The sequence below is a fragment of the Lissotriton helveticus genome, chromosome 2_2, assembly GCF_964261635.1.
Source record: "Lissotriton helveticus chromosome 2_2, aLisHel1.1, whole genome shotgun sequence".
In the NCBI taxonomy this organism is placed as follows: domain Eukaryota; kingdom Metazoa; phylum Chordata; class Amphibia; order Caudata; family Salamandridae; genus Lissotriton; species Lissotriton helveticus.
Window position 1 is genome coordinate 158,389,393 of NC_136060.1, and position 21,733 is coordinate 158,411,125.

General features: G+C 50.6%; 1 protein-coding gene across 5 annotated transcripts in view; it reads right to left on the reverse strand.

The window, feature by feature from the left end:
* GNPDA2 (glucosamine-6-phosphate deaminase 2) overlaps positions 1-21,733 on the reverse strand; it is a 138,362-nt gene that overhangs the window by 27,577 nt on the left and 89,052 nt on the right. For all 5 annotated transcript variants that reach the window (XR_013608326.1, XR_013608327.1, XM_078678243.1 and 2 more), the window contains exon 3: positions 16,149-16,250. Coding sequence is in view for 3 of the 5 variants with exons in the window: in XM_078678243.1 (XP_078534369.1) it covers positions 16,149-16,250 (102 nt within the window). In the remaining 2 variants the exon portion in view is untranslated. The remainder of the gene's footprint in view (positions 1-16,148; positions 16,251-21,733) is intronic.

Consider the following 21,733-nt stretch of genomic DNA (forward strand, 5'->3'; position numbering starts at 1 on the left):
CCCTCTGATGATGTACCTCCCCTCCCCGCCCCGCCCCACCAGACTTCACCACTCCCTTTAAAGCCTCTGCCATTTATAAGCTTCTCTTTTATTACCCTACTGAACGGCCCAAATCTAAATTAGAACTGTTAGGGAGAATTCTTGGGCTAGGTCCGCTTCCCATATCACTTTGGGATACTCTCTGGTCTAAAATACACACAGTCTCCCGCTCTGCTAGTACCACACAGACTTTCTATTTTTTTTATAATAGGCTTTTTTTACACCCTTAGACCTTTATAAATTCAAATTACGAGACTCCAAAAAATGTTGGTCTTGCCCCTGTGATCATAGTGATTTTTTTCATATGTTTTTTCACTGTCCAGTGGTCAAAGCTCTTTGGTCTCGCATTTGGTCTACACTTATCCCCTTTGAGATAGTACATATTTTCCTGGGTGGTTCCTCTCCCATTTGGAATGTCCCATGTAATGTCCATACATTAATTGACTTTTTCATTGCAATTTCTCTTCAAATTATCACTACTAACTGGAAAGACACTTCAAAAATTGCATATAATGCTTGGTGGAACCTGCTTTGTCACCCTCACAGACTTGATCGTGCTTATGCCACAACTGTACCGTTATTAATCAAAAGAGATTTGTTATGGTTACCTTTACCTGATTATCTCTCTAGACATACCCCTTGATTGGTTTCCTTTTTCTTCTCTTTTTTCTTTTTGTTATTAGATACATATATATGTATAAAAGTATAGACTTTGAAACTACTGTTGCTTTTTTCCCTTTTCCTTCCCCCCTTTCTCCCCATTGAAAAATCACCCATAAAGAGCTTAGTTTATTGGTATAGTTATATGCCCCTTTTTGCGGCTAATTGTCCACTTAATATTATTTCTCAAATGTTTCCTGCTTTTTTGAAACTATTTTCGAATGATTTTTTTTTCCACAACAAAATTTTTATTTTATTGTTCAGGTAAGGCATATACGCAGTACTCCACAGTCAGGAGAATCCTGCCAAACGTCAAAACATGTATGAGCATCTCACAGACCCAATCAAAAAACAACCCCACTTGTCCCCCCCACCTCCCACGTCCGCCCAGTGACCCACCTACCCACCCCTTATCCCTCCCTAACCCAGTGCACGTGATCCCAGTGAGCCTCTAGTAACTGTTTGTATCAAGCCAGGAAACATGCGCCTCCTCAGGCCTGGACTCCATCTTCCAAATCTAGACCATCGTCAGGTTCCACTGGGGGTATCAGAGTTAAGCCCCTATATTCCGCCCACCTCTTCCAAATTTTGTAATGTTTTCGGGGACAGCCTCTGGCCTCAAACACTGGGCGCTCCAGCCCCATAAAATAATCCATCCCTGCCTTCCATACATTAAACGGGGGGGGGGGGGCACGATCACTCTTCCATGCTCGTGCCAAATCCCGTTTGGCCACGACAAGACCCAGCAATAAGAGGTGGCGCTTGTAGGTATTCCCCCCCACGCCCTCCAGCACATGTAGAAGGCCCAGTCGATGAGTACGGGGGAGATCCCACCCCAGCACCTCCGACAGACAGCCTCATACACCCCTCCAGAACCTGGTCAGGCCCGCACAAGACCATATAGTATGCAGCAGGGTACCCATCTCAGCTCCGCATCGCAAACACTACGGGGACCCAATCAAACCTGCTTTCCACAGCCGCTCCCTCGTGTAGTAAGCCCTATGCAGATATTTAAATTGGACTAGCCTGAGACGCACCGCAATAGCAGTCCCTCGCGGGGACTCCAAGGCCTCCCTCCAATCGTCTTCATCTAGGGGTCCAACGTCTCTTTCCCAGGCTTACTTTAATGCAAGTAGGGTAGAGGAACAATGGGTGACTAGGGTTTGATAAATACGTGACACCTTCTTGTCTCCAAGGTCTCCCATGAAAACTTACGCTTCCAGGGGGCTGAACTCCGGCAGCGACTCCAGACCCACCAAACTGGGCTCAAGCGCTTGGCGGAACTGCAGGTATTTGAAAAATTGGGTATTAGGCATATGGAACTCGTCTCTAAGCTCCTGGAACGATTTGAGGGCTACTCCGGACACAACATCTCCCAGCGAAGAGATCCCTATAGAATCCCATCCGCCAAACCCCGCCAGCGAGGCCAACGCGGGGAGTCGCCCATTTCTCCACAGAGGAGTCTCCGCCGTCAATCTGCCCCACCAGCCCATGCGTCGCAGCGCCTGTCGCCATATCACAAAAACCACTTGCGTGGCACGGGCCAACCGCCTCCGCAGTCTGGCCGAGTACAAGATCGTGTGCAGCGTGTTAACACCCATCAACGAGCGCTCTAAAGCATAAGCCGGGTCTCCTCTATCTCCGTATCACCATTCATTCAACACTAACGGATGGTTCTGCAGCTGATACAAAAGGCGCGGGAGTGCAACCATTTTAAAGATCGCAGACCTACCATATATGGTAAGAGGCATCCGGGACCACGTTCTAATGTCCACCTGGACCTTTTCTCAAACCGGTATCACGTTGCGCTCCCAAGAGATCGCCACGGACTCGGACAGGAACACACCAAGATATGGCAGGCCTCCAACCGCCACCTGCAAGGCTGACGCCCAGGAGCCCGCATACGCCCCGTCACCCAGCATCCACAGGGTGGATTTACGAGGGTTAAGATAAAGACCCGATACCTCGCCAAATATGCGCATAATTTCCAACACCCGTGGGCCCGATCTATCCAAGTCCGTGAGGAAGAAGAGGACGTCATCCGCATAAAGTGCGATCCTGTCCGTAAGTCCCCCGTCCCACCTGAAGCCCCGTAGCTGCGCATTGATTCGCACCCAAGAGGCCAGGGGCTCCATGGCCAGCGCAAATAAGTACGGAGACAGCGGGCAACCCTGGCGGGTTCCCCGACCAATTGGAAACCTCTCGGAAACCGCCTCGGAGACTCGCACGGACGCCGTGATGTCAGTGTACAGCAGCTTGAGATACGAAATAAAAACAGGGCCTAGGTTAAGATGGGGCAGGAGCGCAAACAGGTAGTTCCAGCTCACGGAGTCAAATGCCCTATCAATGTCTGCCAACAGTAGGGTTGCTCGCTCCCCCGTGGCCCCCATCGCGTCCACTGCCGTCTGCGCTCGTCTAATGTTGTGCCGCGTTGCCCTGTGCGGCATAAAGCCAGCCTGGTCCGGGTGGACCAGATCAGCCACGTAGGGGAGAAGACGATTCGCCAACGCCTTTGCCAGCAACTTAGCTTCGATGTTAAGCAAAGATATAGGGCGGTAGGAGTCATGTCGATCAGGCGGCCTACCCGGTTTCTGGAACACCACCACTTCAGCGTGGCGCCAGTCAGCTGGCAGCCGACCCAGCTCCCGCGCCGCTTCCAACACAGTCCTGTAGTGGGACCCCAATTGGAGTTGGAATTTCTTATAGAATTCGCACGGGAAGCCACTCGGCCCAGGTGCCTTCCCGGTGTTGAGCTGTCCCAGCGCATCACCCAGCTCCTCCGGCGTAAGAGAGAGGTCCAATGCCGCTCGCGTCTTGTCAGAGACGGCCTTCGGGGGCAAGTCAGCAATAAATGTATCGACCGCATCAGCTGGGAGGCAATCCTGCGGCGCATATTGCCCCGCGTAATATCGGGCAAAACTAGCCGCCAACTCCACCGGATCCGTCAACGTGACTCCGTTTTCATCCGTGAGTCCCGGCAGTGTAAGTGGCTGCAGGGTACGCTGACACAGCCTATGGAGCATAGTACAGGACTTGTCCCCCCACTGGTAAACCCTACTTCGCGTGGCTAGCCACGCCTGTCGGGCCTCATCCAATAACACAGACGCATAGGACTGTTGCGCCTGCAGGAGTAGCTGCACCGCCACATAGTCTCCCTCTCCCTGACACCGCCGCTCAAGAACCTCCACGCGCGCCGCAGCTGCAACTATGGCCTCCCTACGTCGGCGACGGGCCGCCGCACACCACGCTATGTCGACTCCCCTCAAGGTGTGCTTCATGGCCTCCCAGACCACCATCACATCCACGTCTGCCCCAAGGTTCTCCTGCCAATAATGGGCAATCGCCCCCGCATATGGTGTACTTAATCAGCCTGCTGAAGATGCCATGAGGACATCCTCCACCTAAACGGTGGTCTCCTCCTGTGCAACTCAATATCCATGGCTACTGGGGAGTGGTCAGACAGCCCCCTAGGCAAAATATCTGGCCCCCGCACCCTACTCAGAAACGCACAGGGCAGAAAGACACAGTCCAGTCGCGAGAAGGAGCCATGCACAGCTGAAACATAGGTATACTCACGGGCCTTAGCATGCAAGTGTCGCCAAACATCCACCCAGCCCAAACCCTCCACCATCGCACTCAACCGGGTGGGGGTAGCAGCAGTCAGTGTCCCCTGCGGTCTCCGACGGTCCATACTCGCATCCATCACATCATTCCAATCTCCTCTACTGCCAGGGACTCTGGGATTTCCGCCCACACCGCAAACAGCCTCTCAGCCAGGGACCACTGCAACGGGGGAGGGGCATATATACTCCCAAACACAACAGATTCCGTACCCACCATTCCCTTCAGAAAGACATACCGACCCTGCGGGTCTAGCCACTGACGCTCGTGAACATAAGCCAGCCTGCGATGGACCAATATGGCGACCCCCCTGGAGCCCCTAGAAAAACCAGCATGAAAAACTTGTTGGTAGCCAAAGCGTTGCAGACCAAGCACTTTCGTCCCCATCATATGAGTTTCTTGTAGCAGTAGTACATCCGCTGCTTCCCTCTTCCCCCATCGCAGAATTGCTCCCCTCTTAATTTTATCCAGCATCCCCCTAACATTCCAACTCAGTATGCGCATGGACGCCCTAGGGAGTCCTGGGGTTGATGCATCAGACATGATCCCAGGGGACACAAGACCAGAGCACCCAGCAGCAGGCCCGAGTAGACAGCACAATCAGTAGTAAAGCATTAGAAATCACGTGCACCCCCCCACCAACCCCCCCTGTCCCTCCCACCCCACCCCAACACCCAGTCCCCCTTCCCCCGCCACCCACCCCTATACCTCATAGAACACTGAAGTATCTGTCGCGGCATGGGCAACCTCAGGCCCAAAACAGAGCGCCCAAGGCCAACCATACCAATGGATCCCAACTACCCACTCAACCAAGAAGAACCCCCCCGCCAACTCCCACCCAAGTAGGAGGCAAGAAGCCCGTGTATACAAGCTCCCCGAACCCCACCCCGCAGCCCCACACAATCACAAATATGCAAAGCGAACAGTCACTATATACTCAGTCCTCAACTGTCTGATCAGCAGAGCACAGCCATCCGACCACCCCCGGCAGGGGCCCACGATAACAGCAGACAAGCTCGCACCCCAATGTCCTTCAATGTTCCTTTCCGGAGTGGTCAGAGTCAGCAGGCGCCCCATCCTGTGCTCCACTGCGAGAGGAGGAGCGCTTCCGCGACCTAGATCTCCTGCGCCTCTTGCTCTGGACACTTTGGTCGCCTCGCTCCTGTGACGAACCCCTTGACGGACCCGGATTCAAGCCCGGTTGGGCATGCGGCCGGACCCTCACCGTCTCATCTGTCCACCTGAAGACCTCCTCTGGGGTATCAAAGAAATGGGTCCGTGACTGGAATACCACCCGAAGGCGGGCCGGATAAAGTAAGGAATACTGGAGCTTCAGGCCTCGCAGTTTCGCCTTGGCAGCTATGAAGGAGTGTCGTTGTTGTTGAACCATCTTGGTATAGTCCGGAAAGACCATGATCTTCTGGTTCACGAATGTAAGAGAATCCTTTGCCCTCGCCTCTCGTAAGATAGTGTCTCTGTCGTGGAAGTTCAGAATCTTAGCAATCACCGGCCGGGGCCGCTCCCCGGCAGGCGGCTTCTGTGTCAGGGCTCTGTGTGCACGCTCTATTACAAAACAATGTGATAGAACACCCGGAGGGAGCCAGCTCTCCAGCCACTGGGATAAGAAGTGTTCTATGTTCCCTTTCTCGCATCCTTCGGGAAAACCCACAAAGCAAAGGTTATTACTGCGCGCGCGCCCTTCAGCATCCTCCACTCGGAGCGCAAGACCTTTTTGAATTTTCTCAATCGCAGCCACCTTCTGCTTTAAGGTCCCCACATCGTCTTCCACACTCGAGATTCAGGATTCTGCCTCCGTGATGCGAGTCACTGCATTGCGAAGGTCCTGACGCAGCAGAGTCACATCGGCCCCTACCGCTCTTATTTTGGCGTCCAGCATGTCTCTGGATTGAGTTATCGCTGCCATGAGCGCTCCGTTGTCCGGCCCCGCGCCCCGGCCGCCTCCAGATGCCCCGGGACCCCCACTCGGCCCGGTGAATTTGTCAATGGGCACCTGATTCACCATGCCACCGATATCGACAAGGGCCACTCCACCCTATGGTCTCCACTGCCCCAGGCGCACGGCTCCTCCACGCAGTCGTCCTCCGTTGTCCAGGGACACCTCAGGCCCCCATGCAGCTCCGACCTCTTGCCAAAGAATATAGCGTGGCCCCGGCCGGGCTATGCCTCCCCGCTCTATGACCCACTGGTCAGGATACTGCCCCTTCTCAGGAACACCACTGCTCCGGCAGGGGGACCTTCCTAGGGCACTCCCGGGTCGCCCGGATCAGCCAGTCCCCCGCACCGCCGTCACCACACCACCGCCCCTGTCGATCGCCGAGGTGTGTGTGCGGTCGCGTTGGGCCCTACAAGGGGCCTTGTGGTTCTACTCCAGACCCCTCAGTGGTCAGCCGCAAGCTTCGGGCTGTAGGGGCCCCCTCACTCCACTGCCCAATCTTCCGGGGTAGTCCACGGGCACTCCAGCAGCGGGCCGCGGCTCCCCAGCCACTCGTCCACACACACGGGGGCCCCGGGGACAGTCACTTCTCTCTCCTCGCTACCACTGCTTACAGACGCCCTCGGGTCCAGGGCGCCACACCCGTGTGAGCCTCAAGAAGTCCACCGGTCAGGGGTCCAGACGAGCGTGGCAGCGCTAAGCCAGGCACACCGGGCAGGACCTCGCCCCGGGGGCCACGGCGCCGCCGGTCCCTCCGCTTCACCGCCCAGGCCGCCTCCGAGCACCACCACTAGCAGCCAGGGACCTCCAAACTCGAGGCCCCGGTCTCCGGACCTCAGCACAGGCCGCAGCCCTCCACCAACGCCTCCACAGTGCGGGCAGCTACACTTGCAAAAGAGGGCACCGCCCGGCTCCTACTCTCCACTCCGCCGCCGATCAGAAGCCCAGGGCAAGGGCCAAAAGTCGAGGCGGCAGGCCAGCGCCGGGATCTCCCGTCCGGGGGTCGTCAAAATCGAGGCCCCGGCTGCACACCCCGGGACTAGTCCTCAGGCCGCCGGCGCCGCAATCGCCACTCCAGGGGGCCCGGGAGCTCAACACTCCGCACCGGAAGGCACCCCCCGCTGATCGCCACAACGGCTACACTTGTGGGCTGTAGAGCAGGTCCGGGAGCCAGGATAATTGATCGGATTAGTGTTGGGTTGGTGGGAGCTCTAGCAGGCTGCGTTCACCATCTTCGCCCGCGAAGCCACACCCTCTTTTCTAGTGATTTTTACGTGGTTTTATCTTCATTCAATACAGCTTTTTAAACTTAAAAAAAAAAAAGAATTAAATTACTTACCAAATTACATTTTGCAGCTTATATACAAGCTGCATTGTAAAGCCCTTTTGCCGTCAACGGTAATCACAAGCAGCCATGGGTGAAATACTGAAAGCAGAGCAGTTCCATGGTCTAGGGAGATTGATCATCTATATACTATAGGATACGGTACAGGTCCTGACCTCCAGCTCCCTATACGTTTGGTCCAGAGCTAAACAGAGATGGAAGCTTACTAGTATCGAGGAATTCACCGTAACATTCAAGTATGTCAAAGCTTTTTGTTATGTGCCAGTGTAATATAAATAGAGATTTTTAGGTCGTAACTGCAGTACTCCGTATTCTCTGAAGTGTATTTGTTGGCTTGGCAGTGAGATCACTTTAGATCACATGACCATAATGAGTACTTGAACACTGAGGCCGAACCCGACAGTAGTGAATGTTTGTTGGATCCGTTAAGACAAGAAAAGCAGTGGTAAATATCTCTTGCACAAGAACGTGATATTAGAAAGCAGTCTTGGTCATAATTGGTTTTTTTTTTTTAGGGACTCAATGTTAACAGGGAATCATAAAGTACAACAAAATTAAGAGTGTTCTAATCATATGATTTGGGAGTTAGGGGGATATTTAGTCCCTCTACCGTTGATCAGTCAAAGGTCTTGAGGAAAGGGTTTACCGTGGTTGAGCAGTTTTTTATTTTGGTAGCAGTAAGACCCCCCTTACGAGTGGTGGAATTTCACCTGAAGTGGTAATTCTGGAGGAAATACCACCACCTGTGATTCTGAGGTTCTCCAGGCCTGGAATTCTCATGTCTGCAAATTCCAAACTTGATAATTCCAGGGCTGGAGACACCATATACTGTTTAATGCGGCAGGACTGTACGCAACAGCGAAGCCCACCCAACCTGTGCCAGAGCAAGGGGGGCTGTCGGGAGAAGACATTCCATAGCTCTTTGCAGGAAGGCAAAAGCCTACCCTGAACCAGTCCCCCACATCAACAAACCCCGCAACCCCTCACCTGAACCTCCCACTGACTCTTCCCCTTTTCTGAGCAGACACAAAATATTACTGTTTATCCCCAAATTTGTAAGTGGCAAGACCTAAAATTGGGAAATCCAAAGGGAAATAACTAAGTATCTTTGAGCTGTTTGTGTGGTTCTTCACCATTCTTGAGAGAAAGCCATAACCATCAGTCTTTTGTGCAGGGTTACCAACCAAAATCATACATCTATTATCACAGCACCAAAAACCCACACGCTCATAATGGACCCCCACGATGGCACCAACTGTGATGCCCCCAGCTCTGTATTTGTATGGGTATTGAAGTTTGTGGGCAGTTGGAGATTTCACTATTTTGTGTCTAGACCTCTGCTGTGTTAACCAACTGAAGATCATCTGTAAACAATCTGCTGGTATGTGACTTTACAGATTTGGTGTTGCATTGAGAGGTGCAACGTAGTCTAAGCCACCTTTTGCACTGCAAGAGTTAGGATGATCGATGTGTGGCTGTTCTTAGGTGACTCCGTGGAGGAGGAAATGATGACTGGGCAGATGTTATTGAGTTTTCTGTAGTGTGATGGGAGACATTCCAATTTGGTAGGTGATCACTGAATGTCCATTTAGTTGGAGATTCAGAAGCGTATGAAGAAGTGAGCAGATCACAAGGGGGGCAAAAGTGACGTATGTGGAGATTTGGGACATGTAAGTAGATGAAGTTGGGGCTGCAACCAGCCTGGTTATTGAATTCCTTGACCAGTGGTGCACAGGTAATCAATGCAAGACTAAAATGAATCATTAAGTATACACACAGAGGGGCATTTCTGCCGAGAATGTACTAGGAATGTAAAGAAAATGTCAAACTTGACATGAAGCATAATTTTTTCAAAATAGAGCAATACATAACAAAAGACATAGCGAAAGAACAAAAAGGCAAAAAAAACAATCACTATAATGAAAGGGGAACAGTTTGAGGAAAAACCTAAAGTGAAGGGAGTATCAGACAGAGCAAATCATACCGGGCAAAAGAAGAAATGGTCTGAGGATATCATATCTTGGCCAGCCAAAGTTGGGCGCATCCATGCCCTTAATGATCCCCTTATCCAACATAACTGGGTTCTACGCTCATTTTGCTGATCTAAGGTTGCCTTTTTCAGGGAGTCCGCCCTTAGTTGAAATATATCAGCCCTTTTCTCAAGCTCAGCTAAGAGAATAATCTTGTAGGCGACATAGATACTCCCCTTCAGGGGCCTCTCATAACAAAATCTAGAAACCTATTTTGAGAACAGTGAATCTCATCTCTTAAATTGTAGATATCTAAAAAAAAAAAAAAAAACAATATGGGAAAGGAAAACCATTGCCATAAAGTCTCGTAGGATAGAAGTAAGACACCCTTGAATATTTATCCCAAAGTACAAAGTTTATCTTCCTCCCAACACTCTTGGAAGCTATGATGGATAAAATCGGATAAAACACCCTCACGGTCTTGATTCTGGTCCTCTTACAGTACAAAGTATTAATCAGACCAATGCGGGGGCAGTAGTATCCCCTCCCAGAAGGGAGATAATCTGGGAACTTGCTCCCCAGTATCCATGGATCCCTAACGAGAACCATGGCAAGTCGTGAGAGAGAGACCCCATTTATCCCAGGATAGTTGAAGAAGTAATATACTGCACCGGGCTTCTTGTGACTCAATATTATTTTCTGCCAGCAGAATTTGACTTTATTGAAGAAAAAAACCTTAGGAAGATAAAGAGGGATGGACCTAAAGAGATACAAGTATCAGGGAAGAATGATCATTTTAATGATATTACACCTCCTAATCAACCCCCAGATGTAATTGATTCCACTTATTGAAGATCACAATTGATTGCTGATTAATTTTGCCAAAGTTGGATTCCATGATTTCCTTCATACATAGAGTCAATTCTACTCCCAACAAATATTGCCAAATGCGCCACCCACTTATCCTGAGCGGGAGCCATCAATACCTTAAATGACACTGCAAGAGGAGGTCCAAGCTTACCTTGTTTGCAACTACTAAACATAACCATCGTCCCTGGGCAGTCAGAAGAAACTGGCCAGTAGGAAATCCTAACTCCACTAGTAAATATAGATACTACTATACTAAAAGAAGTGAATGGTGCACCAATACAACTGTTGTACACGTCTGAAAACCACACACCCGTACCTAATTATATTTTCTCTTTTTCAAAATAAACTCGAGGGTCTGAAGCAGGTTTCCATGTTATTGTTCTCATAGCTCTAAATCTGTGGCATTTAATGTAGGGTCAGGGGGCTGGATCAAAGCCATATGTTCAATATAAATACGGACTATGCAAGCAAGTTATATTTAGATGCATAATATGCACATTTTAGTAAAGGGGTGGACTGTCTGAAATTCTGGCAAGAATCCAGCCTTCCTGAGCCATTATTCTAGATAGCCCCTTAGAGATGTAGTGCAATGTATGCAAAATTAACAGAAGTTGGGGAGAGGATGTGGCCTAACGGCCAGAGCGGTCGACCTCGAAGCTGGGGAACCAGATTTGAGTCTCGCAGGGACACTCAACATCCTGTGATTCTGGGCAAATCAAATAATCTCCCAGTGACTAACAAAATGAATGTGTCTGTCTGTAATGCAACTGGTGCCCATGTAAAGTGATCTGATACCTTCTGGTCGGGTTGGTGCTTTATAAAAACTCAAAAAAATAAAAAATGTAATTGGACTGTGTTGGACTTGGGCCTTTTTGGCAGGTTCACCCCTAAACTTTTTGCCTTTAGTCTCTGACATGGGGATAGTGATTTTAGGCCTCTGCAAACTTTAGCACTGTGGGCCAGTGTAAAGTGTGTGCGCACTCTGAGTGTGTGTGCTGAGTTGGTCTGCCCTCCCATAGGAATGCATGGGGAATATATGTGTCCATGATAGTTCCTGATGCGTGGGGAGTGCAAGGTTCAAGTTTGGTATGTGTGAACTCGTGAGATTAAATGCTGCGCGATGATATGTGCGGATTTATTGTAGCTAGTGTGGAAGTGCCACTTCTAGAAGTTGGCATGTTTGTGTAATTTGTGTCTGGCTTGCGATTGGCTTGAGCTGGCTGGTGAGCCTGGCTCCATGAGTCATGATGGGTCTGCCCCGGTGGTGAGTGTTGAGATTAGCATGAGTGATGGGAGGGAGTACACCTGGGACCTGAATAGGGCTGGGCTTTCCCTCCACAATGCTGGCTCCACCCCCTGTGGTGCGTCTGATGTCCCTGGCCTGTCTTGTGAATAGAGAGAGGGGCTGAGCAAAAACAAAGTGCTCAAGAACCAGTTGCATCTGGTTCTCCCCTTGCCTACACTGCTACATCAAAGGATATCTGTGTATAAAAGAGGGGCTGTGACCCCAAGTAAATGTTCTCGTCTTGTACTGGAATCTGCCAGGGGCGTGCTTCTGCTGGAGCTCAGGGGAAGGCTTGCCTCCCTGGGCTCTGCCCAGCCCCTGGATGCCTGGAGCACTTCTGGGGGACCCCTCTGCCTGCCTGGGATGATTGGGGTACTTTGCTTTGTCTTGAAACCCTTTTCTTTTGCTTCCCCTTTAAAACTCTACAGGACCTGGCTTTTATTTTTGAGAGCACCTGGCTCTTTTTCTGATGCTGGGAGCGCTGGGCTTCTTTCCCTTGTGGCCCTGTAAGAGGGAATCCCAAGAGCAGGTATTCCCCCCGTGGCCCCTTCATTGCAGGAGCCCACCCTGCATCATGTCCACTGTGCTGATGTTTATTTTACTCTAAGCAGGTGCCCACCCTGCATCATGCCGTGTCGTGGTATTTTGACTTAAGCAGGTGCCCACCCTGCATCCTCGTTTTATTTTTAATCTGACGGGGGCCCACCCCGCATGCCAGCGGTATTTTTTTACCCTCGAGGGAGCCTACCCCTCGTTTTGACCATGAAAAGAAATCACCGCGTTCGACAAGGAAATGGTGCCGCTGACGTCACCCTGATGCCGCGCTGGGATTGGCCCCAGCCGGCAGAGACTTCCACGGCGTCACTAGTGCTGAGCGCAGGGATTGGCTCCATTTGAAGGGCTTCCCCGGTGCCCGGAACCAGGAAGTCCCACCCTCTTGTGCCGCCCCCTTGTGCCGCGCCGGGAGGAGAGGCTGTCCCGCGCCGTGAGGAGAGCCGCCGGGCGGAACGGGTGACCCGCTGGTCTGCGCGGGGCTCCCATGATGGAGGGAGAGCCCCGCAGGCGCCACAGAGAGTTGCATACCAGCGGTGGGGGCTCGAGGCACACTGCTGGTGCTTGCCCCCGCCGCACGAACAAGAGAAGTATAAGCCCCGGAGGCCGAGTCCAGTTACAAACCAGCCGGTGAGTTGAGAGGAATGGAGGCAGTGTGGGGGCTAGAGCGATCCCGCTGTTGTAGGCCGCTCCTACATTGGGCCCGAGTACTTTTGAGCGCCAGTGCGCTCTATCAGGGGGCATGTTTTGATTCCTGGGAGCTCCGTAGGGCCCCCGACCTGTGCCTAGTTATGCACCAGTGTGCTTTACAGTATTTGGGGGCCAGCCTTTGCTCCCTATATTGGACATCATTATTTTAGGAGCCAGAGCGCTCCAAGACACCCGTTATTTTTAGAGCCGGAGAGCTCCAACGTTGTGGCCCCAGTAGTTGCAGAGCCAGATGGCTCCCAAGGGGTACATGATTTATTTACTGAGCCTAGATGGCTCCAAACAGTTGCGGATTGATTTGCGGAGGCTCGTGTGGCTCCATCGTGTGGCGCAAGTTATTTAAAGGGCTACTGAGAGCCCATGCCGCATTTTGCTTATTCCCAGCTGCCCAACAATTAGTGGGCAGCTGCACCGTGGACCTTTCATTCTAGGGGGGGCCTGTACTTTTAATTTGGGAGTGAGACACACTCCTTTAACCCCACCTCTGCCTGCACAGCTGCGCAGCACGTAGTGCCAGCTGCAACGTTTAGGCATTTATTAAGACTCCCAGCTGCCCAGCAAGTAGTGGGCAGCTGCCACGTTTAGGTTTGCGCCAAGCGTACCCCTTGACTGTCGCTGTTTAGACAGCAGCTCTGACTTTATGGACAGAGGGCATTTGAGCCCCTTATAGATGGCCAGTTGGCCCTGGGGACTATTAGGTTTTATAGGGCGTAAGGCCCTAAGGTCATTTTATATAGGTGCTAGGAAATGTAATGTTTGTTGAATGATTTATGCACCTTGATTTATGCTCATAGATGTGCTTTTGTGATTCTTAGGTTTTACCTCATGTTTTAATTACCTACTGTGGTCTAGGTTTGATTTATTCCCTACTGCAGGTTATGTGCTTTTATACTTGATAGGTTTTACCTACTGTTTTACCTCTACTGTGGTCTAGGTTTGATTTATTCCCTACGGCAGGTTATGTGATTATGTGATTAAGTGTATTTCCTGATGTTTAGGAGATTATGATTTATCCTATTTTTGCTTATGAGGTTGGCGCAGAATAGAGTTCTCGCCTTATGTGTTACTATGCCTGTTCTGATTTATATTACAGGTTGACGCTGAGTATAGTGTCTGCCAGCGATTACTGGCTCTGTTCTAAATTCATATGTTTTCTTACTTTGTACTATTTCTTTACCAAGTGCTAATTCTGACAGTGGCCCACGTGGCCCTGTCATGTGTAAATAGTCCCTTGTAAAGATTGCCCGTGCCAGTTGGCACAGTGTACATTGTGTGATTACTATCTGATGTGTTTTTATTATAATACAAAGGCTATTTTTATATAACCTTGTGTGGAGTTCCTTTTGTGGTGTGCCTAGTGTGTTGTTACTGTGTGTGTTGTGCAAATGCTTTACACATCGCCACCGAGATAAGCCTAACTGCTCATGCCACGCTACCAAGGGGGTGAACGGGTTATCTTAGGCGTGTAACTCCCTTTCCCTGACTAGAGTGGTGGTCTCGGTCTGGCTTTGGCGCAAGCCTTAGCCAACCAGAGATCCCCATTTCTAACATTGGTGCTATATAAAAACTCAAAAAAATAAATAATGTAATTGGACTGTAACTGGCCTAACAAGTACTGATGAGTTTACCAAGGACCAACTACTGAAAACTGCAAGCCAAAATAATCTACACCCAGAAGCCGGACTGTCAGTGCATTAGGCCGATCCGGCAACAAACAAGAAAAGGTAAAGAAAATAACAAGGACAAAATAAATGAAGGGCAGAATAAGTGAAGCACAAAACCCCTTTACAAACAAATACCCATGAGTATATGAGCTAAATGAAGATCTTGATCCAGCAACCTTGAGTGGGACTAGTTGTGTGAGGTCACCAGAATTGCTGTTAACACCGGTTAATAGTTGGAGACAATGGTTGCACGGTCTTCCAGAATCTGGTAGCTGTAAGGGTGACTCCTTCCTATAGCCACTGTGTTGCTGAAACATGTGGATGCAACCAATGTATCCTCGACAGGTCTTTGATTGTAGGAAAATCGAATGGAGCATAAACAACCTTCAGGCAGACAGGATATCCAACGCAGAGAATTGTTGAGACACCTGGCACTCACAAACACCAAACCAGATCCAGCTGGTGCAGGACTTCAGGATCAGGAATCTAGGAGTAAGTAACCTGGAGGGCGAGCCACCATCACAGTTACTGGAGCATTTGTCACGCATGGTACTAAGAGGGCTCAAACAGTCGGGGGCACCTGAGGGTGTGAAGTGGAGGGAGATAACCTGCCTCTGACCAAGTGGAACATTTAGTATGCCCTTGGAGAACACAGAAAATCATGCTAAGAACAGTGCTGTAATCTTATTGAAAGGAGAGCAGAGAGCCACTCCGCCAAGGCCTTCGGCAACGACTCCTGTTAGTCAGGTTTTAGTTGAGATTAGATGGAGGGGAGCACCAAATAACCCTCAAGGTCCCACTTCATTTCTGATAAAGGATCACACTGGACGCTTATGTGAAGTTTGTGCTGCTAACAGCACAATAGCAATAATGTATTTGCATTTTAAAAAGGGATAAAAACATGACTGAATGTTGTAATTGTTAAATATGTTCAGATTTTTCAGGTCGCCCAATTTTCTGTGAACAACCTTTAGCCAGTCCTGGTATTTTAGCCAACAGCGGGCACTGCATTGCCTTTTGGAGTTTTTAGTTACCCATTTAACCCTTTATGGATGGGCTCAAATATTTCAGCAGGCAAAGTGCTTATGGCTAAAATGCTAGAACTGGTTAGAAGTGTCACAAGTGACATAGAGTAGTTTGTCATCTGGGTATGGATGTTGCAAAATAAGAAGGCAAGAATAATTATTAATTTTTGGAAAAATTTCTATGATGTCCCTGAATAGTTTGGATCGTTGCGTACAATATTATTTCAAACTCACAAATGGCATTTATTATAAGAAAAAAGGAACAGAATACTTCTTAAACCAATTCTTTCAATAGCAACTATTGATGCCCCTTGATCTGATGTGGCTTGTTTGTTATGTTCATCCTGCAAACACCTAGCATGAGAAATGAAAAAGAACTACTCAACATCTATTTTGTGTATTTTGGTTAAAGGGTGTGCCTTGGAAATAACTGAAGTTAAACAGAAATAACCTACCCACATATTCATCCATGTTGAAAGTCTTTACATATTTAAAAGAAAGGTCTCCCCTCTTGTGATATTCTATAAGCTTTCTGTAGCTCCCTAATGGCGTGCTTCCTGTAAACAAGAAGAAAGACAAAGCATAATGCTAAATCTGTTCAATAACTGTTCATCGTCAATGAAATGCTGAACTAGAAGAAAAGTTTCCATCAGACAACAGCTATGCGTAAAACATTCTGACCCCACAGTATCATAAATTAACACAATCATCATTGCTCTCATCAGTATGAGCGTGCTCACCCAATAATGTGGGGGCAAGAATACAAAGATAAATCAACAATATGTGGTTATATATCCTTTTTATTCCCATGCATTTACTTTGTATAACATAATTTCAGATGTATTTTTCTTAGGATTGCTTTAAGTTTGGATTTTTGGTTTTGTACGTGCAAACATCGAAAATGGAAACAGCATCGAAATTGTACCATCTGCACATAATATCATTAGTCACACGTCTGTGAAAAAACAGGAATGCTACTTAAAAACGTATTTACAAAGACAATGCCCATTCTACCCAGCAATGTGTGCTGGAGCCAACACAAACAGCATATCCATTACTAGTGCAGCTGCAGATGGAAAAAGGTAAACCATTCGAACAGTGGAAAGTATTAAAGTATTGAACTCGCTCACATGTGCCTAACTAGAATGGTGAGTGTCCAGCAAAGCGTTTGTCTGCAGCAGCTACCTCTTCATATGCACATCCAATTCCTTACTGCGAACAGTAACGCGATTGAGGGTGATAACAGAAACCATATTGCCAAGGCTACTACGTAGGCTCTACACAAAGCGATTGAGTCGAAAATTGGACACACTGTCTAATCTCCTTCCTCAACACAGAGTTAATATGAGGAAAGCACGAGGGAGATTTGCGACAAGTGAGTATATGGAGAACTTCTTTGCACCTCACCAACGCACTATTAATATTCACACTTCCGTGAACAACTCCGCCTCCCAGAAAATCAGGGTAACCACATCCAATCAAAGGTCAGGAATTTTCAATGATTCCATTCTACAGAACCAATCAGAGGTGGTGCAGGAACGCAGACATACAGCTTGCCAATAGGAAGGAATAGATGTATTGTGGTTCTACTGCCGCAGCCAATCAACACCATAAAGAGTACGTAGCAGGAAACAAGTTATGTAGCTCCTCCCTCTTCTCGGTGTATACCAGGGGTCTCCAACTTTTTCTGTACTAAGAGCTACATATGCTCAATGAAAATCATCCTGACCTAGTAATATTATTAGTGGTGTAATAGTGATGTCATTTTAATGTTGCCCCTAGTGGGCCATCCCAACCCGCAGTGTACAGCGAGGGGTGTGGCCCACGATATCCCCACAACGCCACCACAGTAAGCTGTCCCAGCGTACACTCGGCCAACATACAAGCAATGTAATAAAAGGCCCAGGGACCTGGGCGTTGATCAGCACGAGTCTGGCCACTACCTGAAACAGTTGTGTGCGTGTGTCCATAATTTGTAGGCTCCATATTGAGGACACTACACTGGCGACGAGATGGTCTGACCACCCCGCCGACTCATGCTGCTGCCCCGTGCCTTCCTCCACCATCCTCATCGCAGGAGTGACCCTGCCGTGCCTTCTGCCCTGCCTGCCTCACCTCCGGTGTGCTCACCTGTGCACAAGCGGCTGCACCACGAGGCCAACCCCTGCCCATGGCTGTATCCTGCCTGCTGCCGCCGCTGAGCCCCGCGGCTGGATCCTGTTGCTGCCTGTGGCCGTCGCCGCCTGATCCTGCTCACGCCTCCCGGTGCAGCATTTCACCATCCCTGCGCCCCTCAGCGCCGGCCGCGCACACGCATGCACGTTTGAGGCCCGTCCTGACTGCGGCCTGGTTTTCCGCGCGAAGACGACTTCGGTGTAAGCGCAGGTGAGAGCGCTAGTGCACGCTGCCTGACTGTGCCCCCCCCCCCCGGCATTCTCAGAGAAAAGCGCACCAAGCAGGTGCACGTGTTGGGCCCCGCCCCCTGCCTGCATCGATGCCTGCGGACATTTAAGGGGCACAGAGAGTGAAAGTAACCTTCCTGCGAGCCCGCTCCCTGCACCACGTGGCACTAGGCATCTGCATGCACTCATCAGGCGGTATGGCAAGGTCCTATCTGGCTCAAGCAAGCCCCCTCCCACACTCCGCTTGCCCTGTGGGTGTGCAGGCCCACCAGCTCCTCACCAGTGCCACCCTCTGCTACCTCAAGGAGCCTGATTTCCTGGAGCATCTCCACTGAAGCTACCGCTGAGTATCCAGACGCCACTTTCGCCATCCCAGCTACGCCCGCGTCCACGCCAGCATGGCCACAGTTCCCCCGCTCGAGCCTTTCAGACATCGCAGACCCCCCCGAAAAAGGTCCATGCTCATCAATCTAGGCGGAGCAAACATCCACAAGATCTCCAAACGGGTAAGGGAGGCCGGCACACCCAGGAACTACGCCACAATGCATGACGCCATTACGGCCTACTTCGAGCCATTCGCCAGCCCCGACTAAGAGCGTTTCCAGTCGCCCCTGCGGATGGTGCGGAGGCTCTTCACCCCACGACGGAGCCTGCCACGCGCAAGGCAAAACCTGCAGTGTCTGCGGGAAAGTAAATCACTTCTCTAATGTGTTTCGATCTGCACTGAGAAGAAGACAGACGGGCCCACCTCGGAGAGTCAGCGCAGTCGAACCACCCCCTGATGGTCCAGCGAGCAGTGACATGGATGACGATTAAGCCGATGCCACCACTGTTCACATAGTCAGAATGCTAAAAACTCTCGGCCGCTCAACCTGCGACAACCATGTGCAGCATCAGAGTACAAGACCAAGCAATGGCAGCCCTCATTGACCCTGGAGCCACCATCAATCTCAAGGCAGCCAGCGTCTACAGGAGTCTACCAAATACTCCAACACTCCGCCCCACCAGGGTACAAGTCTATGCCTAAGGCACCAAACATCCGCTCAGGCTGTGCGGAGTATTCCAGGCTGATCTCTCTGACGAAGCTGCCCACCAGCAAGCCAAAGTGTATGTATCTCAAGAAGGCTCCGGGTTTCTGCTAGGCTGCAGAACTGCACAGGACCTCAACCTGATTCATTTTGCGTTCATCGTACATGCCAACGACCTGAACTACCTGTAGCAAGGGTTCAAGACACTATTCGAAGGAATCAGATGCCTGAAAGGACTCGCAATCCGCCTACACGTTAACAAGTCGGGCGCCCCGATTGCTCTCCGCCACCAGAGAATTGCTTTCCATCTGTGCCCCAAAGAAGAGGCAGAGCTGCGCCTTCTGGAGAAAGCCGGGATCATCGAAAGGGTGCAAGGCCCTCCCCGTGGGTGTCACCCATTGTTTTCGCGAAGAAGCCAAAGCAGCCCGACGCAGTCTGCATCTGTGTGGACATGAGAGTCCCAAACCTCGCTATCAAGCGTGAGCGCCACTTGACCCAGACGATGGATGACCTCATCGGAGAACTGTCTGGCTCCAAGTGGTTTTCGAAAATGGACCTTCACTCTGGATACCACCAGATTCCACTCCATTCGGACTCTCGCCCCATCAGGACATTCTCCACCCATGCAGGCTCTGGCGCTACACTTGCCTCCATTTTGGAAACTCCAGCGCTGCTGAGGTCTTCCAAGAAGTAATCAGGAATGTCCTCCAAGGACTGGACGGTATCCTCAACGTCAGCGATGACATTCTTGTGCATGCGCCCACTCTGGAAGAGCATGTCCAACACCTCCAAGCAGTGTTCACCCGAATCCGTGACAGTGTACTCACCCTCCACCGAGAAAAGTGTGAATTCTTGATTAGAGACATCAGTTTTTTTGGATACCGCTTCTCCGACAAAGGCATTGGCCCAGACCCGGAAAAGGTAAAGGACATTCAAGACGCTCCATGCCTGAAGTCAGTGTCCGGAGTCCGCAGCTTCCTGGGCATGGTCACATATTGTGGCCGTTTTATCAAGAATCTATCAGACCTGACTTGCCCCCTGCGACACCTCAACAAGACCACCAGTCACTGGGTGTGGGAGATCGAACAAGAAGAGTCTTTCCAAAGGAAAAAGGCTGCCTTATCAGCTGACACAACATTGGTGTATTTCAACCCCAGACAAGAGTCCCAGCTGGTGGTAGATGCCAGCCCCACGGGCCTGGGAGCAGTTCTGGCCCAACAGCAAGCTTGCGGAGAATGGGCCCTTGTCGCCTACGTCAGCAGAACCCTCACGCCCACGGAGCAGTGCTACTCGCAAATCGAAAAGAGGCCATTGCAATCTTGTGGGGTTGTCACCACTTCCACATTTATCTGTACGGACACCCATTCATGGTGGTGACTGACCACAAACCCCTCATTCCACTCTTTCAGAGGTCCTCATCACGTCCCCCCCAGAGAATAGAAAAGTGGGTACTACAGCTCCAAGAGTTCCAATTCACTGTGGAGTACTGACCAGGCACCCGCAACCCGGCTGACTTCCTGTCCAGACACACCAGACCAGTCACAGCGGCAGAAGCGACAGCCACCGAGGAATACGTGCGGATGATCATCCAACGGTCCAGGCCCCTCCCAATCACGCTGGAAGAAGTAGTACAGGCAACCAAGGTAGACGACTGCCTCCAGATCGCCATCCGGGCAATCTCCTCAGGAGACTGGAGGCCGCTCCAAAACCCAGCATTGTTTCGCACCACAGAAGCACAGACCACCTTGAAAGCTCTTCACCAAGTGCACCACGAACTTTCAGTGTTCAGCGATGGCTGCCTTCTGAGAGGCCCTTGCCTTGTCCTACCAGGGCGCCTGACCCATCAAGCCGCCCCCCTCGCACATGGAGCGCACCAAGGGATCGTGACGTCGAAGAACCGCCTCAGGAGCAAGGTCTGGTCTGGGTCTCGATCAACAAGTCGAGTCGATCATCCAGTGCTGCCCGGTGTGCCTGGCTACCAGCCTTCCCAGCCGACTTGCACCAGTCATCACAGAAGCAGGTCCCAACTCCCTCGCGGACTTCGGCAGCCTCCCCGGAGGAAAGTATATGCTGGTAATTGTAGAGGACTTTCAAGATACCCGGAAGTCGAAATCATCTCCTCCACAGCAGCTGGAGACGTCATCCCTAAACTTGAGAAGGTCATGGCAACCGACGGCCTGATTGGGGAACTCAGAACGGATAACGGCCCGCCGTTCACCAGCGCAGAACTTTCAGACTACCTAGCGTCCCACCGAATCAAACATCGCAGAGTGATCCCCAGATGGCCTCCGGCGAATGGAGAAGTAGAACTGCTGATGCGGACACTAAATAAAACAATCCAAATAGCCCTGGCCGACGGCCACGGTCTTGAGCAAGCCCTGTACCAGTTCGTTTGGGAATATCACCTCACACCCCACTGCACCATTGGAATCTCTCTGAGCCGCCTATGTTTTGGTCGAACGGTGACGTCACAATCCCACACCATCCAGTGTGGACAGAGTTCCCAAACCCTCTGAACCAGTTGACAGCACGGCGTACGAAAACCAACCAAAATTCCTCATGGAGGAGACACGCTGCAGAGAGCACAATTACGGTGGGCGACCAAGTCCC